This window comes from Linepithema humile, chromosome 1 (genome assembly GCF_040581485.1).
Source record: "Linepithema humile isolate Giens D197 chromosome 1, Lhum_UNIL_v1.0, whole genome shotgun sequence".
Lineage (NCBI taxonomy): Eukaryota > Metazoa > Arthropoda > Insecta > Hymenoptera > Formicidae > Linepithema > Linepithema humile.
Window position 1 is genome coordinate 28,369,519 of NC_090128.1, and position 23,142 is coordinate 28,392,660.

The window sequence follows — 23,142 nt, forward strand, 5'->3', positions numbered from 1 at the left end:
TATTCTTTCGAGGTTAATCTTTCGAGGTTATTCTTTTGACTCTGAAATAACGGTTTGGCGACTAGCCATTGTTCTCCTAATTTTCGTCACTATCTAATGTCTCTTTCGCCACGTTAGCGCCACGTAGCGCGCATTATTTTGCATTTTATATCTCATTGCATATTTAATGAGCAACATATAATATATACATATATTTATATATTTTCGAAATTTTGCATAGAGGATTTTTAGGATTTTAATAACATTTCAGAGTATATTTTAGAGAGAAAAGCTTTACATAAAATATATTGATTTATATTTAGCTACCATAAAAGTGAGACTTTCTGTAGATTCTACGGCTTTTATTTACGTCGTTTTTATTTAGAGATATCCTTTTACGAAACAGTTGCGCACGTGTGATAATCGATGTGACACAATTTTATGTGAGTAACGAATGATAAGCAATCTCTGTCAATCAATGCCTGTCCTTGACGCTCGATGGTGCGGTGCCGTTTGTATCTAGCAAAGCCAGCTAGTGAACCTGACATATTAGTCTCCATAAGGGAACATCGATCGTCGTTTGAGTGACTTGAGTACACCAAGCACGCACGCGGAAGATCGAGGCGTAAGAAGCGTAGCTTCGCTCGTACGTACATCGAGTATGTATTGAGTGGCTCAATGGTAAAAGCTTTATCGAAGAAAATTCTTCTTCGTGATATTATTTATACCTGCTATTGTCAGAAATGTTTTATATTACATTATCAATCAACTTATCAATCAAATTATCAAACGAAGCAAGAAAAATAAGAAAAAAGTACAAGTACGTATTTACGACTCACATAAATTCTGATAGTACTCTCTATTAGCTTGATTGTTAGGAATTACGACGATTGAGACGAATAGTTTCACATTTTGCTGAAAAAAAGGAAAAGAGAAGAAACAATGGGAAAACAGATTCTTCACGATTTACAGTAATTGCGATCGACAAGTTAAGGCAGAATTTAAAAGACGCAATTAAAGCTACACTCTCTGATTGAAATATATGATCAAGATTTCGCAAGTGCAAATTAATTTAATGTCACACATATCATCAAGTGATATCATCACTAATAGCTATCATTTTTTAATAATTTTATGACTATTAGTAGAAAGCAATCATAATATATGCTAACGAGTCATAATGATTTTATAATGATTGCTAATTTCGTCATCGAGGAAATATAGGAGTGCTATATTTTTTTTATTGTCGCTGACGATTGACCGTGATTTCTAAATTACTTCGTAAAGCGTTGCGATAAAATCTGATGGCTCCGTTTATCCGCGAACGGATGCCGCCCGGCGAGATGACGCGCATCTTCGATGCGTAGCAACTGGAAAAAGTGACCCAATATAAACGAACGGGGAAGCGTGGACTAACGGAGCGGCCGTTAGATGTAACGAGTATCATTTTCCAGCGTTTTCGAGACTCGATCGCGCTGTCTGACGTCTCCTGGATATTTTATCTGATTCTTAATTTTACATGGCCCAGATTTGTATAACAAGAGCTATTGACAACGCACTGGTACATGTTAAAGGTATTACGATGTAAAAATAAAAAATGCGATAGAAAGAAAGTATGAATAATGGCAAGTTTCCGCATAGATTGCTGGGAATAGTTTACGCGTTCTTTTTTCTTTTCTTCTTTTAATAGGCTATAATTTGTGTGATTCATGTGTTTTGTTAATTTATAGTAGGAAACTCTTGTAAAATGTATGTATTTTTGCAACATAATGGTATTTAATTTCTAAATTATTATTTTGATGTTACGAGACTTGATAATTATATCTAAACCCTATTTTTGCCGAGTTAAAGTTTGCTTAAAATTAACTGAGAAATATGATTGTTAATGTTTTTACTTTCTTGAAACTTAAACTTCGTGTAAATCTTTAGTTACGTCTATCATTGAATTCTCTTTGAAAGAAATTCACTTCAATGCTCTCAAGAAATCTATTATTCTCAATTGATACTATAAATGGATATTTAGTGTATTACAATCGATTAACATAAAAGATACATAATAAGGTACTGCGATATGTTTACGGAAATGCTTCATCGTGCGCACGGCAGTTTTGGTGCACTTTCGTGCGGCATTTTCCAGCGATAAAAACGGCCTTGCCGCAAATCGCCGTAAACCGCAACAGGAGCCGGTTTCTTCCGTGCAGCCACGATATTCTTACAATGCGATTCCGCACTCGCCTGGGTCGATCGCCACCCACATTTACGATTTATACGCACGAATTGTCGGTCGCGGAAATGGACCATGGATGATGCGCAGTTTTATTTTACCTCGAAGAGAAACTGCTTATGCGATAATAAACATTTTTTTATAATAGTAGTGAAAAGTTTAATAAGATAGTTTAACGATGTAATTATGGAGCAGCGGATAGCGTTAAAGAATAATTAAATTCGGTGAAAGGCTAAATGTGATTTAAACCTTGCAAAGAAGTGCTTACGAAGAGAGAAAAGGAGAATCAGTATTCGTTCTCCGAATACTGATTGCGGAGACTATTCTATGCTCCCGTAACTAAATTTATAATCTCCTTTTATAGACGGTTTCCAAGCCGACTAATTGCGCGGATTATGACCCAGAAAATGGCTGCAGCCAAAGCTATTTTAATGGTCGACTAACTTCCGACGCCGTGAGACATTCGTGCATTTACGTAACATTGCACAGCCGGAAGAAATCATGCGAAAATTATGATAATTTTCATAAATATAAAACTCAGCTTTATATTGAATGAAATTTATCTATTGTCAATTAAATCTTCCAGAAGTCTTATTATATAGCAGTTTTATTGGTGAAACACTTTAATCATTATCTATCGTGAAACTGCGATCAATATTAAGCACATGAATGCGGCTTTCACAGCCGCAAAGACATCCGCAGATGCTGCAATGTGTCTTTTATTTTTTTTTCCCTCCGAATTATAATTCGTTGCAGACATAAACGGCTAAAGATCGTAACCCGTACACATGCGCGGAAGTAAAGCGAGCTTTTCCTCGCAGACGGGGATTCTGTTACAAATAAAAGAAAAATGCATCTCTTCTGGCGCGGAAAATGCGTCTGTCTCCTCCCGCTCTGCATCACCGTGCTCTCTCGGCCGTTTCCGGCGTCTCTCGGCGTCGCTCGTGAAACGCGCCGAGACCCACTCAGTCGAACGCTGACCGTCGTGTACGTAAGATCGTTCGCGAGAGACCTCGGTGTCAGACACGCAGCCACGAGTTTGCGGTCCAGCTGTTAAACCAGCCGTCAAATTGACGACCCACCACGCGTCTTGCAAAAGTCGCGCGATTTTTCTCATCGAAACAAGATCGCGTCACTCGGTGATCATCGGATAGACGCCGGTCGCGATTGATTCGCCGACCGACTCGACGCGAGGAGGCTGTCAACTCCCACTTGGAATTGCTCGAGGACTATTGGAACAAATAGCGTCATCGGGACGGCGAGGGCGGAATTAATTAGTATCTCGCGCGCTGCGTAAATAGCGAGGGGCCGCGTCGATGACGACGGTGTCGACACGTTCGTTTGCGGCGTACAAACATTACACAGCTGACAGTCATCGGCGGGACGCGAGAAGGTCGGAGCCGCCTGTTACACCTGTCACTTTCCCGCGAGCTGTCAAGTCGGAGCTGAGTCGCGTGTCCCGCTTGCGCGTCATCGCAAGGCGAACGGCTTAAATTTGTGGAATCCTCCTGCGGTGGTGTCGAGATCCCACGAAAGAGACTTCTTGCTCGAGTACAAGGGTGCGCCGGCCTCTAAACGAATTCAACGAGCGAGCCTGTTCGGTCAATTCGTACCACTTCACACGGCGTCGCGAGGAGATTGGCTAACGCTCCCCTCCTCCCTCCTCAGTTTTTCTCAGTCGTCGCCGCGCACGTCGAAAGTTGACTGACCGATGTGACTCACGAGATAACGAGTCATTCTTAAGTCGTGATCGACGCGCCGTGCGATCATTCCTCGTGGTTTCATCGCGTCACCGCCGACAAAACATCGTCGAGATCTCATTATTAACACATCACCGATCGCATCTTGCGACAACTCGGAATTAAATTACGGAAGAAAGCCTTGACTTTGAAACGCTGTGAATCGCTGGCCCGTGTTGTTATTAATCGAATCAAGATCAATCTAAAGTCGGAAGAATCACGAGAGCGTGATTGAATCGTCATTGATATTTCGAATTGAATGTGGATTAATTGAGCTTCGACGGAAGGATCTCTTAAGATGAAAGAAGACGGGTCTTTTTAAGAGAGCCGCTGTGTCAAACGTCTCTCCGCTCCTCGAGAAAATCGAGCGATTTTAACGCGCGCCAGTTTTATCACGACGTCAGAATTAAGTGCCCGAAGACGGGGGTTGTCAGAAGAGGCGGTCACGTGCCACCTGTTACGAGCCGATCTGCGGTGCGGAAGAGTCGCGGGGTTCCGTCGCGGATCAGCGTGTCGGGCATCAGGCAGTCGCAGGAGAATGCGACTCCGCGCGACGACGCGGTCCTGGCCGATCCTGGTGGTAGAATGTTGACGGCCCGATCGGGGCCTCTCGGGCTCGGCGTGCCGCGAACCCTGGGGCCCGCGGAGGGGAGCGATCACCTCTTCTTGCTGCCGGAACGTGCGCTCGTCATGGACAGCACCCACTTGCGACAGGACCTGGCCGGTCTGGATTTTAACCTGCACCTGAACCTACTGCACACCGCGCCCCGCGGCAACGTCTGGCTATGTGAGTTATTGACCGGTGTTAACTCTTAAAGTGCGATCGTCCTTTCGATATTTTCGTCCTCGCTGAATCGACTTTGCTCAGTTCTCTCCCGTTTGAAGAGACGGTTCTGTGCGCTTTATGATAATGCAATAAGCGGCTTCTACTCATCGTGATTATGTGAGAAGATGCAATGCTCTGGCGAATTGCCGAGTAGAATGAAATGTGTAGGTCGGCGAGAATAAAACTGAAAAAAGGACTGCTCTTAATTTTTAATACAGGCCATTAAAGACGCGGACTTGGCACGGTAAGCGCTTGCAGGATGTTTCGGAATAGCGTCCAAGATCTTTGATGAATAGATTCGAAAAGTTTGCTTCGGGAATAGATAGGGAGTAGAATTTTATTCTAAACTGTATTTTCAGTTTTAATTCCGCAAATTCCGATTCTAATTTCACCAATGTGATGTTGTTTAGTGTCGTTCGTGCATATTGCATGGATAGTTTCTATATTCGTATCTCTGTTATCCAGATTGGCAGGTATTAGTCCGGATTACTTGGGATATTATTTAGGATGTTAACACGAGAATTCAAATTCTCGTAATCAGGGATAATCCCGATATCTAAAATTGCAGTTAATACAGACAAATGTAGATATCTGTATATTACCGGAAATCGTTAGTAATAGCAGGTTATTATGTTCAGGCAAAGATTCCTGAATATCCAAGTAATGGTTGAAACACCCATTAATTTTTCTACGCGAATAGAGAAATTGTCTCAAATGACAGTCTCGCGCATTATAATGATTCCTTGCAAAGTAATTTTTCAGGAATTTTTCAGGAATTTCGATGTTTCTTCCAATGAATACTCGATTTTCTAAGAATTTTGAGATAAGCCGTACTTAGATAACACGCGAGATCTCTCATATCTCAGTATATTGACAGCACTAATTACTTTTCTCTTAAAAGATTAGCAAGTTCGGAGGATTGAATAAGACAAACGAGTATGATGATTGACACTAAAATATTATCTAAAGTGTGTGTTGTGTAAATGTCATCTTTGTCGTCGGATATCCACGCTTTCTGCCGTGCGAAAGCGAATTGCGCAAGCGAAGCTTCGCGTCGGCAATAAAATGCAAAATATTCTCGTATTTCTCGGTACCTTTAATATCTGCCGAAGGTGTTGGAGATGTAGAAACAAGACGTATTGTAAACGTATAGCTTTTCTTTCACAACCTCTCGCGTGCAAAGCGGTAATAGGCCCGATAGCCCGCGGCGTTTCGACAATAGGCTCTTCCTCGAAAAGCCGTGATGCCGAATTGCTCTCGCGAGATCGTCGGATGTTACTCTCAGCGGGATTTTGCAGAGCGAAATTGCGAGAGGAGAAAAATGGAGTGGAATTACAGCAGCCGGTTTGCTCGTAATTTTTTCGTTGCGAAAGTCGCCGTAAGAGACAGGAGGGAAAATAAAATAAATTAGAATAGCGCGTAAAGAAAGTGTTTTGTACATAGTCGGACGAAAGAAGCCTAGCTCCAAAACTCCGAGGTCTGAAAAGAGGTATAAGAAAATACACGGAGAGAGAGTTAACGGGTGCGCCGCGAAATTAACGCCGCTGTATCGCCAATTAAATGCTTTTTTTGCGCTGGTAGAAACGTACAATTCGCGTTCGTAAGAGAACGATTATAATGCTCCGTCATCGCGCATTGATTTATGAGCGTGCCAGCGTGCGACGAGGAACGACCGTTAATTTGGCGGATGAAAATTTAATTAATGCGATTTGGTACGTTTGTCTTTGCCGTTGTAACCGTTGTGCGAAATCGCGAATAATTTTTTTCTCCCAGACGTATTTATAAGACGCGAATGTGTCCATTAATCTTCACGGTGTCTGGTAATTATTGCAAAGTATCATTTCCCTCGCAACTGGCGATAATTGGAGCGGGCTAAAAGAAATAATTAACATACTAACATAGTGGAACGCGCTCAGTTTAAGCTACTGTGTCGAGCCGGGCTCTTCTCCTCGCGCGCATTTTTTCTGGGTACGCTCGCAAAGTTATTTTACGAGCGCGTTAACGGTAAAATTATTCGTTCTAGTTGCGGAAAGCTTTCCGCAAGAAAACTTTTTGACGTGATTTTATCACAGGAATATATACAAATTTTAATTTATCTGGGGGATAGAAAGTTTCATATTTCCCAAAAGGCGGAAATTACTTGCCGAGTGACAATTTCCTCTTATCTGCCGAGCAACGAAAGAAGTTGTTTTTAACTCGTTAAGTGACAAAGAAGCAACTGTCATATTGTAAATACTGATGAACGGAGAATCGTAAACTCACCGACAGTGATCCTGTAGTAATGTCTCTTGAAAACATTAATTTTATCCGATCCTTGCTGTCCTAGTAAAAACCTAAACGAATTTCTACAGCGAGTTTCGAAACCTCGTACTTTTAGCTTGCCGTAAAAGTTCAGTAAATCCGTTTTTCTTGCAAACATACTGCTGTGCGCGCAAATAAATTTCTGAGGCTCTACCGCTTTCTCTTGATAATATTTTTATTTTTAGTTACACATAAAAATTTAAATATATTAACCAATAAAACAGACACTTTATGGTTATGTTTACTTACAGATTATGAAAATAATTATCTGCATTTTTACGCGAAGCTAAGTAATGTTAATCAAATTTTTCATGTGTAAAACGATTACTTTTATAATAACTATAATTAATTATAATAGTACGGCGAATGATGCTATATCGCTGAAGATTTCATTATGAAATCATGGCTATACTATCCTATTATATTAACGGCTTATTCCATATTTGATACTTACTGCCGAGCGCGAAATGATGCGTGACGCGTGTAATGCTCAGAAATTCGTGCAAAATATCAGCCCGACGATCGCGTGGAAGTCGTCGCATCCTCGATTGAACGTTAATAGAAGCTAGTACTAAGCTAGGGGGTAGCGTTATCGTATCCTTTCTCGCGCTGCGCGCGATTACAGAAAGTCGACAAAAAGATCGTTATATTTATCAGTGGTTGGCGTACCGTGTTATTACGGTTTTTGCGACAGCGCGGTTAATTCACGGTGCTATTGCCCATATTTGTGTGCGAAGCTCGTAATCGCGCAGGAGGATGTTGCACGCTCCCGACGCACGGTGGCATATCTCCCTTTTGCTCCTTTTAATTATAACAGCTGTCCCAACACGCGAACTCGACAACACCGCGAAGATTTATGAAATCATCCGGGATGTGCTTTGCTCCGGCGCACTGCCGGCGCACTTGGATTACTCGTGTCAGACCGTGTCCGATTTGATGTACAGAAGTAATACACTTATATATTTCCTAGTTCTTACCTCGTTAAAATATACGAACCGTGCGAGACACGCGGCGTCGACGGACAGCGCGAACGAGGGAGAGATCTTGGAAAGCAGACATTCAACAAATATTTGAAAGTTTTTGTATACATGCAAAACCTAAAAATAATCTGTGGCAAGGATCTGGCTATTCTACACACAGAAAAACATCATTCTATTGCTAAGAAAAGTAATTACTCGGCTTTTCTTTTTTTAAGTAACAATTATCTTTAATAAAGAATATTTTCTTGATAATAGTCTTAAAATATACTTATCACAAATTTTTGATAAACTCATTATCATATATTCAAAAGAAGTAATTATTTTTTGGTGAAGAATATTATAAAATTGTATCGAAGAAAAGTCAGATTTGGCTAATTTAATAAGCAAATAGAATTCTTTTTTAAATTTAATATTCTTGATTGAAGTATTAAACTTACTGGGATCAAAATATATTTTGAATAAATTTGATGCTTATGATGAACTTACGATAGATTTGCGGATATATGAACTTATAAAATACTTAAAACAAGTAATATTTACTTAAATACAGTATGTATTTTTCTGTGTGTATAAAGAAAAATGAGTAGAAAGATTTCATAATATGCTAGTTTTAAAATCTGAGACTTTGAAAATGTGAAAATTCTTTGAAACTTAAGAATTTAGTAATAAAAGTTGTTACTACATAAACTTTTAAAAAAATTTCGACAGAATAGTCTTTTGATATTTCATTACAATTCGCGTGAAAATTTATGGCTTTTGCGCAACTAAAACGCGAACAACGGTTGTCCGAGTAAATTTGCGCAGGTGTCACGGAATTATTTCATGCGTCTATTGGGGATACGTAATATTAGCTTTGTCCTGGTGCATTTGTATCGGTAAGCCTTGTACTTTCGAATACTAATTTGCTTTCCAGTGCCAGAACGAACGATCTACAAGAAACTGCAGGCACAATTGCGAAGAATCAGCATAAAATTACTCACGAAACTGCGAACTATTATGCCGCAATTTTTTGCTAGCGTTCTTAGAAATTTTTCAACGTGTAGATACTTTTCTACCAGATAATAAATGTAACCTACTTCGGACGCTAGTAGAATTAATTGAATTCGAGCAGCGACGAGTAATTAAGTGCTTTAAAAATATCACTAATAGTTAAATAACTATCCTTCTATCTTAAAAAAGGCATTTAAAGTCGGTACTCGTGCATTTATTGTTGCCGCTTTTTCCTGGTTGCTAATTAGTTATCTCGATACGCGTTATGCGTTATTTCGTGCTATAAAGCGAATCTTGCATACTTTGACTTTCATATTTTGAGAAGGTTAGTGCAGGTATTTTTTTTATTACTTTTGTGTTTTATAGAAAATGTAAAAAGTGTTTTCTTAGATAGAGTTATAATATATTCCTTTGCAATCAAAAGAATGAATAGCGCGCGTGCGTCTAGTATCTTAAAAATATTGCAATGTTCATAAAATATTCATAGCTTAGAATACAATGGCGTTATTACTGCATTATCGATATTGCAATTCTGCGAAACGGACACTTTAATAATTACTTTTTTATAAGCATGTGATAAAAGTAATGCTGAAATGATAGCAATTTATCGGAGCGCCGTGAGAGCGTTCTAATCGAAATTATTGCTTTCTTGGGTTGTATGCATGGTCACGTTACGATGATTTACCACCACGATATGTTATAATGCATCTGCCTGTTACGCCATTCGCTTATACGAAGTGAGATGGGTATCGATAGAAAGTTAAGGTCACGATAGAAGCGCGCGGGGTAAACGTTTCGCTGAATAAGACACGTTTAAATCCAAATCCCACACGTACCATTGTCGCACAATGCATATTACTGGAATGCAAATCCAGCTTTTCCCAGATCTGCTAATTTCTCCCATGCGCCATTAAGGATCGTTGAATTATTCAAAGCGCGAGATAATAATTTACGAAAAACCGTAATCTCGTATTTACACGCAACGAAATTAGGTTACTTATTTTTCCGTCCGCAACTTTAATTAACACGTGCAATCAATATTTTTCGTTTCATTATATATCATGCTAATGTAAGCTCTATTTTAGATACGCACATCCGAGTAATTTAATGAAACCTTGCCTCGCCATTATTATTACACATGAGCGCGCACGAGACTGTTTGCATCATCGCGATTACTTCACGGCATAGTCATATTCTTACATACATATATCACGACAGAATTGTTTTTAGCGATCACGAACCTTGACTCTTTTGCTTCATGCTATTCTTTCTACTCTAAAAATTTCTAGAGTATTTTTTTTTATTCCGAAAGGAATTGAAACCTGTCAAATACATGTCTGATCTATACGACCATATCTACTTGCCGTAGAATCTTTTATTCCTTCGAGTTAGCTATTACTATTTTTTTCTATATTTGGACTAAATGTTGGATATAGAATTTATTTTATTAGTGATTGGTTTATTTAAATGATTGTTGCTTCAAAGAATACACATTTTGGCTTTGTGATTCGCCGAAAATACTAGCAATATTTTTCAGCAGCTGCAAATATTTGGAGAAATATGTGACGACAATTTTGTTTACTCTTCCAATGACCGAACTTAATAAAAGAATTGATTTTAACGTTAACTTTTTGGAAATGCGCATCAGTTGGTGTCAAAGCGCGCCTTGAACGAGGGTAATTTCTTTGTTCCCGGTCGTTTATTCCACTCGATCGCATGCTCGGACCAGATTGCAACCAACGGTAATCTGATCGCCCGTAGTTTAATTACTATCCCGGAAGGGCGATTCGTTGCGAGTCGTGTGACCGAGACGCGGCGCGCGCGTCATCTTTTGCAAGTTCAAGATTAATGTCACGTTGATAAGCTGCACAAAACGAGAGCCCGTTCGGTTCGCTACCTTTTTGTTTTTTCTTTTTCCGAGGACGATGTGTCACCGTGACATGTGAAGCATACATATATGCTAATGAGATGATATTCTTTCCGTCGGCCAACTTCCGCGATCAAGACTAATGGGTTGAGTCTTGGACGCGGTTTGCGATAAGCGACGCACACATCGCAAGTGTGTCACAGTTATTGAAAGCTTTCGCGGTGAAACATGGCCAGCTAAAGCATTTCGAGCGAGCTGGAGCCAAACCGTCGCGGCCTCGTGCAATTTCTCGTTTTTCTCGCCTACGTTTTCGATGTCAGTTTTTTCGTGCATCACGCTTCCCCTGATTGCACAACGGTTCTTTTGATAAATTAGGTTTTTTTTTAACAAAAACCTCGATTTGTCGGTTCGATTATTCGACAGAATGCAATTAAAAGTTCGGGATTTTTACAATGGGTGTGCTGTTTGCGAATAATGTAAGCTTCAGATAAAAACAATTGGTGGGGGCAATTGAAACGTAAATTTAGAAAGTTCTGCGAATCAAGGAAATTGCTTATTCTATTCTTCTCATTCCAACATCACATGTCGAGTATTTAAGATTACATCAGCGGTTGATGTCAAATAGCAAGTATTAAAATATTTAATTTGATTACAGACATTTCCTGTTGGATTTATGAAATTGGCTCGTTTTGTGTTTATGAATTGTATCGTTATCGCGCTAATGACATCTACGTAGAGTTACGCTTTGGGCAATTATACACGGAGCGTTCCCACGTTACATCGAATTATTACGACGGCTGTGAGCGTAGGACGTAATTCGAACAGAATTTCGTAGCTAATGAAGTGAATCAACGTAACACACACAGGGCTGTAACCGCGCCTTGTGTAGCGAGGTCTTTTGTAATTATGCTCGAGGAAATGCACGAATTTGACCGAGCCTCAAAGTCAGGAAACACGTGTCTCGCGACGAAACACATAATCGATGTATGTAACAAGGTGAATTCGACCCGAGTTCGTCTTGTTACACAATCGCGTTAGGCGCTCCCGGTCGCTTTTGTCGTGGCAACTCGCCGTTTGCGCAAGCTATCAATTGTGCGACAAAAATTGTGCGAAACAAACGGCTAATTTGCATCATAAATGTAATCTAGTCGATAGCGGTTGACAAAAACATCAATCGATTGAGGTTCGATCAAATTCTGCGCCAAGCTTTGTCGTCGTCAAGACTTTTCGACGAAAGTACGATATTGTAATTTTTTTGTTTACTTTAATTCTCGAACTGATTGAAACATTATGACAGTTAGCTTCTCGTAAAATCGAGTCTACCTCGACATTATGTAAATACGCTCGTGTTTTGTTAGCGAAGTTTTATGGGGGTCGTCAAGTTGCGAAGCGGCTCAGTGCAACCGGCATGAATCACTGCTTTAAACGCGCAGCCTTTCGCAGTCAAGTATGCCTTTCAGCCGAAGTCTACGCGATGACTTGATGATGGAATTATGGAGATATTTAACGGTCGATAACCATTCTCAATGGCGGCGGTGACATTAGGTTTCTCTCGGTGCTCGTAAAGTGAGGATCCTCGAGAGAATATCGAGACGTGCCGATATAAAGGCGCTGCTGTTCTCCGAGCGGCAACTTACCGATCGATTGATGCAACACCGACTAAGATACATACGAGTTCACGGAGAGTGTGACAATAAAACTGTGTTTGTGCTACTCCGAAAGAAATTCTATGCTATAATTAACGTTTTAATAGCTGGCGACTAGGTTTTTTTTTTCTTAATGCGCTTTTATGACGAGTCGAGCCGTGTTCGCCGAGGCTGCCTCATGGGTGAATAATTCGCGTACAAAAAAATCTTATCATTGTAATCGTAAATGAACTTTAAAATCGATGAGTTTAAAATAGATAGCATACTTCCTTTACTCGCACACTTAGACACGTGTGATTCAATTATGAGTTTCGTATGAATTATTATATTAAAGACATCGTTAACACAAGAAGCAAATAAAATTTAAGTTTAATCAAATATTTGCGAATTCAAGACAGCTATCTGATATTATTAATTTTTTTAAGAGAGAGTCTCATTGATTGCCTGATCAATACGAGTTGGCTCGATGAAAATTTTTATTGAGCAAAAAAATGTGCTGATGTATTTTCATTGTAGAATTTCGTAAGAGAAAAACAGCGCTATTAGCTTCCCACGCGCTTTGCGGCGATTCATTGTTCAACAAGACGAGAACGTGGAACGAGAAATATTTATGTCTCTCGTATTCCGCAAAAACTCTATTTTCCGTTTTCAATTTTCCGAAGGTACTCACATAATTTGCAAAAGTGCGTTTTAGTTTTCCCCTTTAGCGTTTCTCTGCATGACGCGCAATCTTGAAATTGCCTGTAAACATGCCAGTACGAACTTGCATAGAATTTACGCAAGTGCGTATGATCGGCAGGAGTGTCTATTGGCCGAGCGAGTCTCGCGATCAATACCGTCAACTTTGCCCTCATTTCATTAATCTTTTATACGCTAAGCTAGATGTCATTGTCTTTTGTCGTCGTATCGTAAAAAATCTCAGTTTTTTCATTCTTTTTCGCAATTTTTAATTCTTTTGTAAATTATTTTTATTTATAACCGTTTGATACTATTTGCAATTTATATTTATAATTATTTATAAATTATAATGTCGGCTATTTTTAGTATACCTACAGCGATATGAGCTAATAGTTTTTGCAACTTGAAGAATTTTACGAATAGGTACAATGAGCAAAATAAATATGGAAATTCTCACGCAAGTGCGCATTTAGTTCACTTGACTTTTGGAATTCACGATTGTTTACTGAGCAAATGGCACACTTTTATGCCACGTGTAAGCTGACTTCAACATATCCGGTTGTCGATCTACGACTGCAAAATTCCATTACTGAAGACGATATTGCTCATTCGAAGACCAGTTTGTGAGCGGAAGCTCGGTGGTCTGGTTAAACGCGTTACATATGTTTCACCAGCTTGACAAGCATTTATTTTATCTTGATCATTCACTTGACTCTGCTGCCACTCTACTACTTTTCGCTATACGGCTTTTACATTTTACCGTTTCAAATGACTTTCTGCGAAGAAACTTCGTGTGACGTCTACACACGCACCGCAGATAGTTACGCAACTATACGTAAGAAAATTACGCGAGTAATTATAAATATTTCCCGTCACACACAAGATCGCAGAAGCCTAAATAGAATTATGTCAAAAGTGGAATTTATGCTTTACATGTATAACGAGGTAGCAAAGCAAAATGCATAGTTACGTCAAAGAAGCAGACAGATAAACGATACGTAGCGAGCACGCGGAGAGACGTATGAAAAGAATCACAGAGCAAAGGCGAAGGTAATTTCACGCTGTCCTGCTCGATGGCTAAGTCCGTACACATGTAGGTATCGATCGCACGATCGAGCAAGAATGTGCAATGCCGAACCCGCTTCGTTATTATCGCGAGACACGTAACAAAAGTGACTGCAAAATTACACATTTGCACACACCGTCTTTAGCGCAGCGCGTGTTACGCCATTTTCTGCTCAGCTTCGTACTACCGCATTCGAATCTAATTGAATCTACCCGAGTCTGACATTACTTCAGATGTACAGCTTCGCAATTTCATGATCGTCCGATAGAAATTTCAACGTGCGCAGTGGCCCGTAATCGGCTCATTAAAAAGCGATCGCACATGTGCTTTTTCCATACGCGCATTAGTTAATACATTATACACTCACATTATCGTATGTTAATTGCAATTATTTTCTTTGCAAAATTATGGAAGAAATATTTTTTATTTTACACGATGATAAAGCATCCGCGATGTTTCACGTTATTTCTAACACGCAAAATTCGAAGAAAAAATTATTTTCGGCGAAACGATGCTTTCCATCACAGAACTATTATCGGGGTTATTTTGAAAATCTTACAGCAAATAGCTTCATAAAACTCAAGTATTTCCTCGCGTGCGTTTCTTTGTCCGATTGAATCGACAGCGCGGGAGCAGGTTCGCTAACCTGTTTTTCGCGGTGTAGGTCTCTGTTTGTCGATGAATTTCGACGGATGATGGGCGTATCCGGAAATTCGTGGCTCGTGTGCATTGGTTCGCGGTCAGTATCGATCTTTATCGCGGCTCATTGTCTCAGGGCAAAGACGGGTCACGAGTGGCGGTTTATCAGGGGGTTAATCTCGACTCCGCCCGTTATATCGGCTACCGTGTAATCGACTGCTGCGCCCTGAAAGAAGGAAAAAAAAAATCGGAGAGAGCCTGTTCGTGAATCCTGCCATGTCATGCCGTTTCATTCGCGATAGAAACTTCGCTACCGCAATTTATTCCTGCAAGTTGTCACGTTTTTGCACTCTTGAGGGGTCGTATCTATTTAAACTTTTATTGATCTTTGAATACTGATAACGAACGGAATATATGCACAAAATGTATATACACGTACGTCGTTGAAATATGTTTAACATGTTATGGAATATATAATTAGAGCTATTAAATATGTCAATCACGCGTTGAATTTTTTCATATCTTATTACAAATATCTCTCTTATGAATTTTTAGTCATTTTATTGATAGAATTGTTACGCATCGCGCACGGTAATGCTAGTGCACGAATCGAGCGAGAATGCTTAAGAGGATTCCACGAAATGCAGTCGTAAATGCAAGAGTTCCCATTGTTCTTCGTTCAGAGTGTTGAAGTCACAAGACGAGGAATCGTTAGTATTACAAGACCGGATCTTCGCTTGCTTTCATTTCCTTTTCTTTAATATCACCGTGATTTGTCATCGTATCATGCGAGCGTCTCGACGTGGGTAAACTGCTAATGAATTATACAGAATGTCTCAGGATATCGCTTACCCAGGCAATTTTCAGAGAAGCACAAGTAGCTTAGAAGTAGACGTCTGCATTTATCGCGGCAGATGCTTGAAGAATGCAGCAAGTGTTGGCCCAATTGCCCAAAATTTTGTTGCAGAGTCCATAGGTCATCTTGTTAGGGCCGCTCCAATTAGCGGAAGAGCCTTAGTTGCCGCTGCAGCGGCAATTTACGTGCAAACAAGATAGAAATATCGCTTCGTTTCAATCCGGTTTCGGGCGAGATAATAAATTTCTGCGTTAATTTCTCACAAACCGTCCAAGTTAGAGCGATAAAACTTTATATGCGGTTCGCACTATTAATCCGGCGAAACTTTTAACTACTTGAGAGCAATTTTAGAGCCTTTAACGAGGTCTTGCCCGAATGCAGTAAGGAATCCTTGTGCGCAAGGAGGTTGAAAAAGCACGCGGTAAGTGTCCCCTATTAGGAAAATCCACTTCAGACGGACACCCCGCCAGGCTGCCTCGTCTTCCTTATGTCGGCACCACGTCGCTCCTTCGAGAGAAAGTGCGCCAAGCTCCAAAGCTCCCCGATGCGTGACTAACGTTTGGAGCGGCGGGTTGCGTGAAGTTCGATCGATCGCTCGGGAGCGATTGACCGGTGCCACTTTTTAAGCCGGATCCGTAAACGCGATTTATGTTTCTTTTATTGTTCCCCTTAGCGCACTTTCGCGCGAATTTATCTCGCGCGCGCTTGCCGGACTTGCGATGCAAGCTGATATCGCACGGTTTCCTCGATAAAGTCGCTGCGCCGTGATTAGCAAAGTTCAGTGCGTTACGGATAGAACGGAAGAACGAAATTAAAAAAACGCAGATCTACGATTGAATCTTGCCTGCTTCCGCTCGAGGCAAAGCGAATTTCGCTATCTTCTCGTGCGATTTGCACGAGCGTAAAGGACGAGAAGCCCTTTTGATTCATTCTGACAACCTAGATGGATTTGTTGTACTTAAATTCATTCGACGCGGTATTCGAAGCTTTCCCGGTATTTTCTGGTGAAGTTCAATTTCCTGGTGTTCGCTTTTGTGTTATCCGATAATCGGGGAAGAATGTTCCGGTATTCCTTCAACCTGGAGACAACGTTCTCAAGATAAGCAATTTGAGAGCGACTCGTTGCATTGAAATTCACCGCTGCTTTGTACAATCTTAATGCAAATCGCTATTTCGAAACTAGGAAGATTAACTCCGACTCTCACAGAATCTGGCATTGTAATTTGTAGGGAAAAGGCACTTCTTCATAGAGCGTACATTGGTTTCATGACAGGGTGTAATCGTGATTCGTACGAGCTTACTCATCTTCTTCGACTCCGACTGACTCACACGGTTGAAAATGCACGCGTCCAACGCGTCCGTTAACAATGATAAAAGACATTCGCCGAAGTGCTGTCTATCTATTCTCGCTCTATTCTCTAAATCAATCATCGCGCATTGTTCAACGAATATTTATCTCAAACGCACACGCATAGCAAGTTGCTTACAAATTCGAGAATTTTTATGGAAATTCTCTTGATTTTATCTCTCATTTAAAAAAAGATTACATATAATTTTAATATAATATAAACAGTCGTGAAATGCAATTAGAAAGGAGAAGGAAAATCTTATTAAAAACAGACGCGTTTATTAGCATTCATCGTCATCCTTTCACTTGTTTCGCTTTCAACGTTTAATTAAATGTTACACAGAATTGCGACGCGCGTTATAATCATATGCGAAATATGTAATTTGAGAGATGCGCGATGACTAGGAAGTTTGCGTGAGGGATGAACGAGGTATTGTTGGGAGTTCTTTTGGGCTGTAATTAGATCCTGTTCGGGACATCGTGAGTGGAAAACTTTCATCTCGATGCCGCGGCTTATTACGGCGCGATGATTTATGAATAGCGCACGATAGCGCGTCGCACACGACGTAATTTACAACGGAACTGAATCTATATCATAGTGTAGTTCAACTTCTCAGCATAATGGACCTCGGCTTCTTCGACGGTTCATTAATCTGTAACAATAAACTCTTTCGAAAGGACTTGTTTCGAAATACTGACTTGGAATTCTAAAAGCATCCTCGAACTTCATAAAGGTTGGCAAGCGCCAATGATAAGAAGTCGGCTTGTTATTGGTCGAGAAGTTTGGAAACTTATGAAATTACTCGTCTACACATTTCCTGTTGCTGGCACTAATTAAAATTTTGAGAATTGTATGTTGTGTGAATTATGCTTGTCAACTATAATAACAATAAAATTAAATTTATTTAATGTGAATTTAATACATTATATTTGTAAAAAATTTAAAGGAGAGGAATTTATAGAGACAAAGTAGTATTAATTTTTGGTTTTAAATATTTCTATTTATACGGAAAACATTTTACTTATCGAAGATGCAGATTGCGTGTTTAACAATCGCGCCGATTATTGTTATATCATTCTTTATATAACTTTATTGGTACAAAGTGCATGTTGAATATTTACAAAAAATGAGAAACAGTGTTATGCAATGATATACGAGTCACGAGAATTTTATTTGACATTCAGGAAACTCGGTTACCTTAGAGAGAAAAGGTTTCTTTCGGCGCGATAATGCACCAAAATCGATTGTTAAGGCCGCTACGGACCGGTAAAAAGATTCCTCCGGCCGGCGATCGGGAGAGAAACCGGTTTCTCTCGGCGGTTCAGCACGTGCCCAGTGATGAGACACCGTCGACATGAGGAAGCGAGACGCGTCTCTTCCCAATTTATTTCTTGCTTTCTCCGTCTGACTGATCCTTTCACGCCCACGGTGTCACATTTTTATTAAAAACAAACGATTTGTCAGATTCTGACGGCCAACTATCTCGTTTATGACACCTTGCGCCTTAGTAATGTAACGAACGTGTCTCTCGTTGCAGACACGTAATAAAGACATTTTCTTCGCGCAGTAATCTTACGCAATCTTAAATGAATATTTTAATCGTGATAACTATTAATTTTATCAGCAGGAAATTATTACGCTATTTGATTCATTTAATTGTAAAATTTATAGATATTCCATTTTAGTCTATAATTGTAACAGTATGTTTAAAATGGAAACTCTAAGAGATCGGTGCAGAATTAAATCTTTATTTATCTCCGTTTCAAAACAACTTTCAATGTTTAGAGCCGTGTTAAGTGCCATTGCGACCCGTAGATCTTCTCGGTACAAGCTGAATTGTTGTGGAGAACTGTAGAGAACAGGGCGGGACAAGGCGATGATCACGAAGGGCGCAGTTGAGGAAGACGGTCGGACGGTCGGTCGGTGGTTGCCTTGCCTTCTAGACGTGTTGTTTAAGCTGCGGGGGCGAGACAATCCGCCCACATCGTTGCGAACGAGTCGTCGTCTCGTTTAACATTTTCTTTCTACCCTTCGTGATCAACAAAAATCTGGCGAATCATTAATGGTTGTAATTCAAGGATCGTTATATTGTCAGCACCACTTGTACCGATTGTACTTGAAGAAATCAATAATCATGCTGTGGTTGCGCTTGCCTTCGATGCAAACCTCGTATTGTCGCAGCATTTCTATATCTATACATATAAGTCTTATAGATTTATACACGTGAATAATATTTTTCTTGGCAAAAATTCTTCATAATGTGATTTTCTTCATTATAACTCATATTTCATAATTTATGCAATCAAAGAATAAGTCTTACATGTTTCTTTGCCAGGAAAAATAATTATTCAAGACTCCGAATACTGCTTTTAGAATTTTCTCACTAATTCGAGCTGAAGTGAAATATTTTATCGATTGTGTTTTAATTGTTGATTATGTTTTGTCTAAATGTTTATTTGTAAAGTGCATTTTCAGCTGAAGTATCATGACCAAAGATTGCAAAACAGATTTCTGTTTTGCCATAGAGATGGTACAGTAGAAATCTTGGGACTAGCAAATGGTAGTCGCGTTCGATCGACGATAACCCAACCGTTGTCGGTAACCTAGGCTGTTGCGTTTGCGTTTCGTGGGCGTCCGTGGGTATGCACGCTGTAGTTATCCACGTAATCATCGTACAGTACTTCAATTTCCCCCGATAGTTATTGATAAAATATGAAAAGTGTGTTGCTATTCTCTATAATCACATCTTGACAACATTACGTTCAGTCATAATCAGTCAATTAATTATGTTGTTGGCAACGTTTGTTTATTAGTTTCATTCTGCGTTCGCTAACGAAGCATTTCTCATATATCATGATTCGTCATTTCAGTTTCTATCTCTTCATGATCATGATAATTAACCACATTATATGAGAGTGACATTGCAACGTTAATAATGTTAAAAAAAGATAATAACACGCGAGGAAATATCTGACGTCCATGAAAATCTGGACATTGCTTTCGCTCGATGTTGCATAATCTCTTCCACTTCTAATTATGCATAATCTCTCTAGCATCGAGCTAATTAACTGCAATTTACGGCCCGACGCAAGCGTGTCGCGCACTCGTAAAAAGCCTGGCGTCTCTTTAACGAGTCGAGCACTCATGATGGAGGCTGCGTTCTACCCTTCGCCTTTTCTCTCATAATTTTGTTTCCAATGCAGTTTCCGCTGACTGTGTTTTAAGAAAATTAATTCTGTCTGCTTTTCGATCTCAACCTGCTCTCATTAGTGGTTTCTTTAAATGCCACGTGGATATGAAAGGTTTGGCGAAAATTTTTGCGGAAAATTGTTTTTCGGTAGATGAGTATTTTTTTTTTAATTATTCCACTCTATAATTAAAACGGATTTTTATTTCTGTAATTATATATTATCATTTATTCCTTTCTTTCTATCAAAAATTTGTCACTTCGGTTCTCCGTGGAATAACGATCGTTATTATAAAAGAGTTTGCATTGTTATGCGAACGAGTGTCGGTGAACATCGACGATCGATCAGCAACGAAATAAAAACAACCGACATTTTACAACGCATGCAACGTTATGCTATAAGGTAGCGAGAAAACTTGAAGTGAGAAACAAAATATAGCCACGATCGCGACCAAGATTTTTCCGATTCGCGCCGCACGCACGGGAGGCTCTGACCCACATTTCAACCGAGGTATTACTTGAACTCCATCACCTGGTTCCTACGTCACTTCTTGCGCCAGCAACTGCATCACACTCATTGCAGACGAACAAGGGTACGCTTCTTTGCAGAAAGTCGGAATATAATGACCGGCAACCGTAAGTCGAGAGCGGGAATAAAGAAAAAGAGGAAGAACCAATCATGTTGTCTTAGCCCGCTATCACGCGCGGAATTCAATGCCGTTCAACTAAAGTTGGCCTAGTTCTCCAGTCAGTTGACTAATTCGTGCCAAAGTATTCATTTCCTCTTCTGAGAGAGAGAGAGACTCAATCTGTAACTTGGCGAGAGGAATTTCTCGTAAGATTCATCAAGCGCCGATAATTATTGTGACGATCGTTTTCTCGCTCGCGACGCGACGAAAAGCGATTTGCGCGCGTATCGTCTGTGCGACGAAACCGCGCGAGATGAGAATTAATCGAAATCCTCGCTCCAGATCCTTCTTTCTCCACGCTGTCGTCCGTTATACCGCAGCGCGAAAGTTATTTCAGCCTGTCACCGAAGAAAAGACAACGCTGTCTCGCTGCTTGCGCGCTCAGATGAATTGCTTCGAAAATATAAATTCCATTCTGATTTCCTGGCCTCGCTTCCGCCTACTCTCCGTTCCGATCGTCATTCCGGTCGGCGGAATGCAAAGAAACGTCGATCGATTATGCATACGAGCACGAAAGGAGATATTGCGGGTCGCTCTCGATGCTGCGAGACCTTTTTGCTCGGCCTTAGATTATATCTGATGGCCGGGTTATTATTTCCCGCAACATTGTTCATCAATTACTGCCCAACGAGAATGTAAAATATTCTTTTAAAACTTTAAACAATAAACTTATAATCTTGCAAATAGGATAATTTATGCATCAATACTTGTAAATGTATTCTTTCAGTTAGGAGTTTATTTATTCAGAAAAATTGACAAACATTGACACAAAAGGAAAACGAAAGGTATAAAAGTACATGATTGTAGAAGCGAGAGAATCTTTTCCTTCCAAGGACTTCCAGCACGCTTCCTTTGCAGATGCGTCAAATGATCTTGATCTAATATATCGAGATACCGATATCCATGTGTGAATACGTTCACACATTTGCATTTAAGACATACACAAACGATCGTTACACAATTTCTGCGGATCGTTCGACGCAATCGAACGATGTCTCACGCGATAATTCGCCGCGAATTCTGAAGAAAGTATGAGGAAAATTGAAAGAATACTGTATTGTTGCCTAAGTGCTGTGAAGAGCGGATGCATTTTACGCGCTGTATTTTATCTTATCGATTGTCTCTTACGCTGATTAAACGTGTAAGTGCGATAAGTCGGCATTCAAAGCTCTTGGACGGTTTGAAACAATTTTATTCATCTGTGTTTAGAATTAAACAGGTTTTAATACAAAAATTTCATGTGAAAAATTTTTCCTTAATTATTTTCTCTTTATTAGCACAATTTTGAAAATTATGTAAAGCGTAAAACTGTCCGTTAATTTGCTTTTTCTCCAGAATCTCAGTAGCGGAAGTGCATTACGCTGCAAGCGTCTAACTGCGCTTTCCGTCGCTCGGTGCCTTTGACAAGTGGAGTAAACGTGCAATGCGAAAAAGGGGCGCGTAACTGCACACGATGAACAACGCGTTACGGCCGTTAACGAGGCTTTTTCTTGTGGCACAAATGTCCGCGTGCAGCACCTCGTGACGGTGTCTCGTAACTTCCATGGTAATTTTCACGGTTCCGCTCGGCGCGCTAACTTTAAAACCGTTTCCGTCTTAAAGGACATCCTAACGAGATGGCGGCGGATTCGGCAGAAAACGTGATGCAGCCGTGCGTGCGGAGCTTATCTCCACGTAAATTGCCATGTAACAAATGAAAAAAGAAATCAAAGATAATATTATCGTTTAAATTTATACGAAAATGTGACTCACTTACAATTAGATCGAATCTGTGTTATTAGGGAAAATCGTGCTGCGCTCGGGCACGTAAGCGCGCGACCCGAATTTATGAAGTAGATACCATCTGCAAAAGTGCCTGCAAGTATATCGGCAGCAACGCTGCCTTTACGTGGCAAGAATCGTAAATTTGCATGGTTACAAGATTCCTTTCCGTCGTTTAAGTAGAGTCGCTTAAATTGATTTTAAGCGTGAAATTTTAGCATCAATTTAGCCGTTCCTCCTTCCTTTTTACTTTTTTACGAAAAATGAAAAGTTTATGCCGATGGTTGCAATCCTAAAAAAATATTGAAAGAAAATCCGTGCAATGTTTTGTTCGAATGACGCGATAAATTGCGAGGCAAGTGTTC

The 23,142-nt window shown here is 40.1% G+C and overlaps 1 protein-coding gene across 30 annotated transcripts in view; it reads left to right on the top strand.

The window, feature by feature from the left end:
• The window catches only part of LOC105669058 (MAP7 domain-containing protein 2), a 159,625-nt gene that overhangs the window by 55,253 nt on the left and 81,230 nt on the right, over window positions 1-23,142 (top strand). For 5 of the 30 annotated variants that reach the window (XM_067356800.1, XM_067356798.1, XM_067356813.1 and 2 more), the window contains exon 1: window positions 3,193-4,729. The exons of 21 other annotated variants lie outside the window; for them this stretch is intronic. In XM_067356800.1, coding sequence (XP_067212901.1) covers window positions 4,528-4,729 — 202 coding nt within the window. In that variant the 5' untranslated portion in view covers window positions 3,193-4,527. Of the gene's footprint in view, window positions 1-3,191; window positions 4,730-23,142 lie in introns of those variants that run through there. 4 more of the 30 variants (XM_067356826.1, XM_067356853.1, XM_067356784.1 and 1 more) reach the window with 3 other exon arrangements.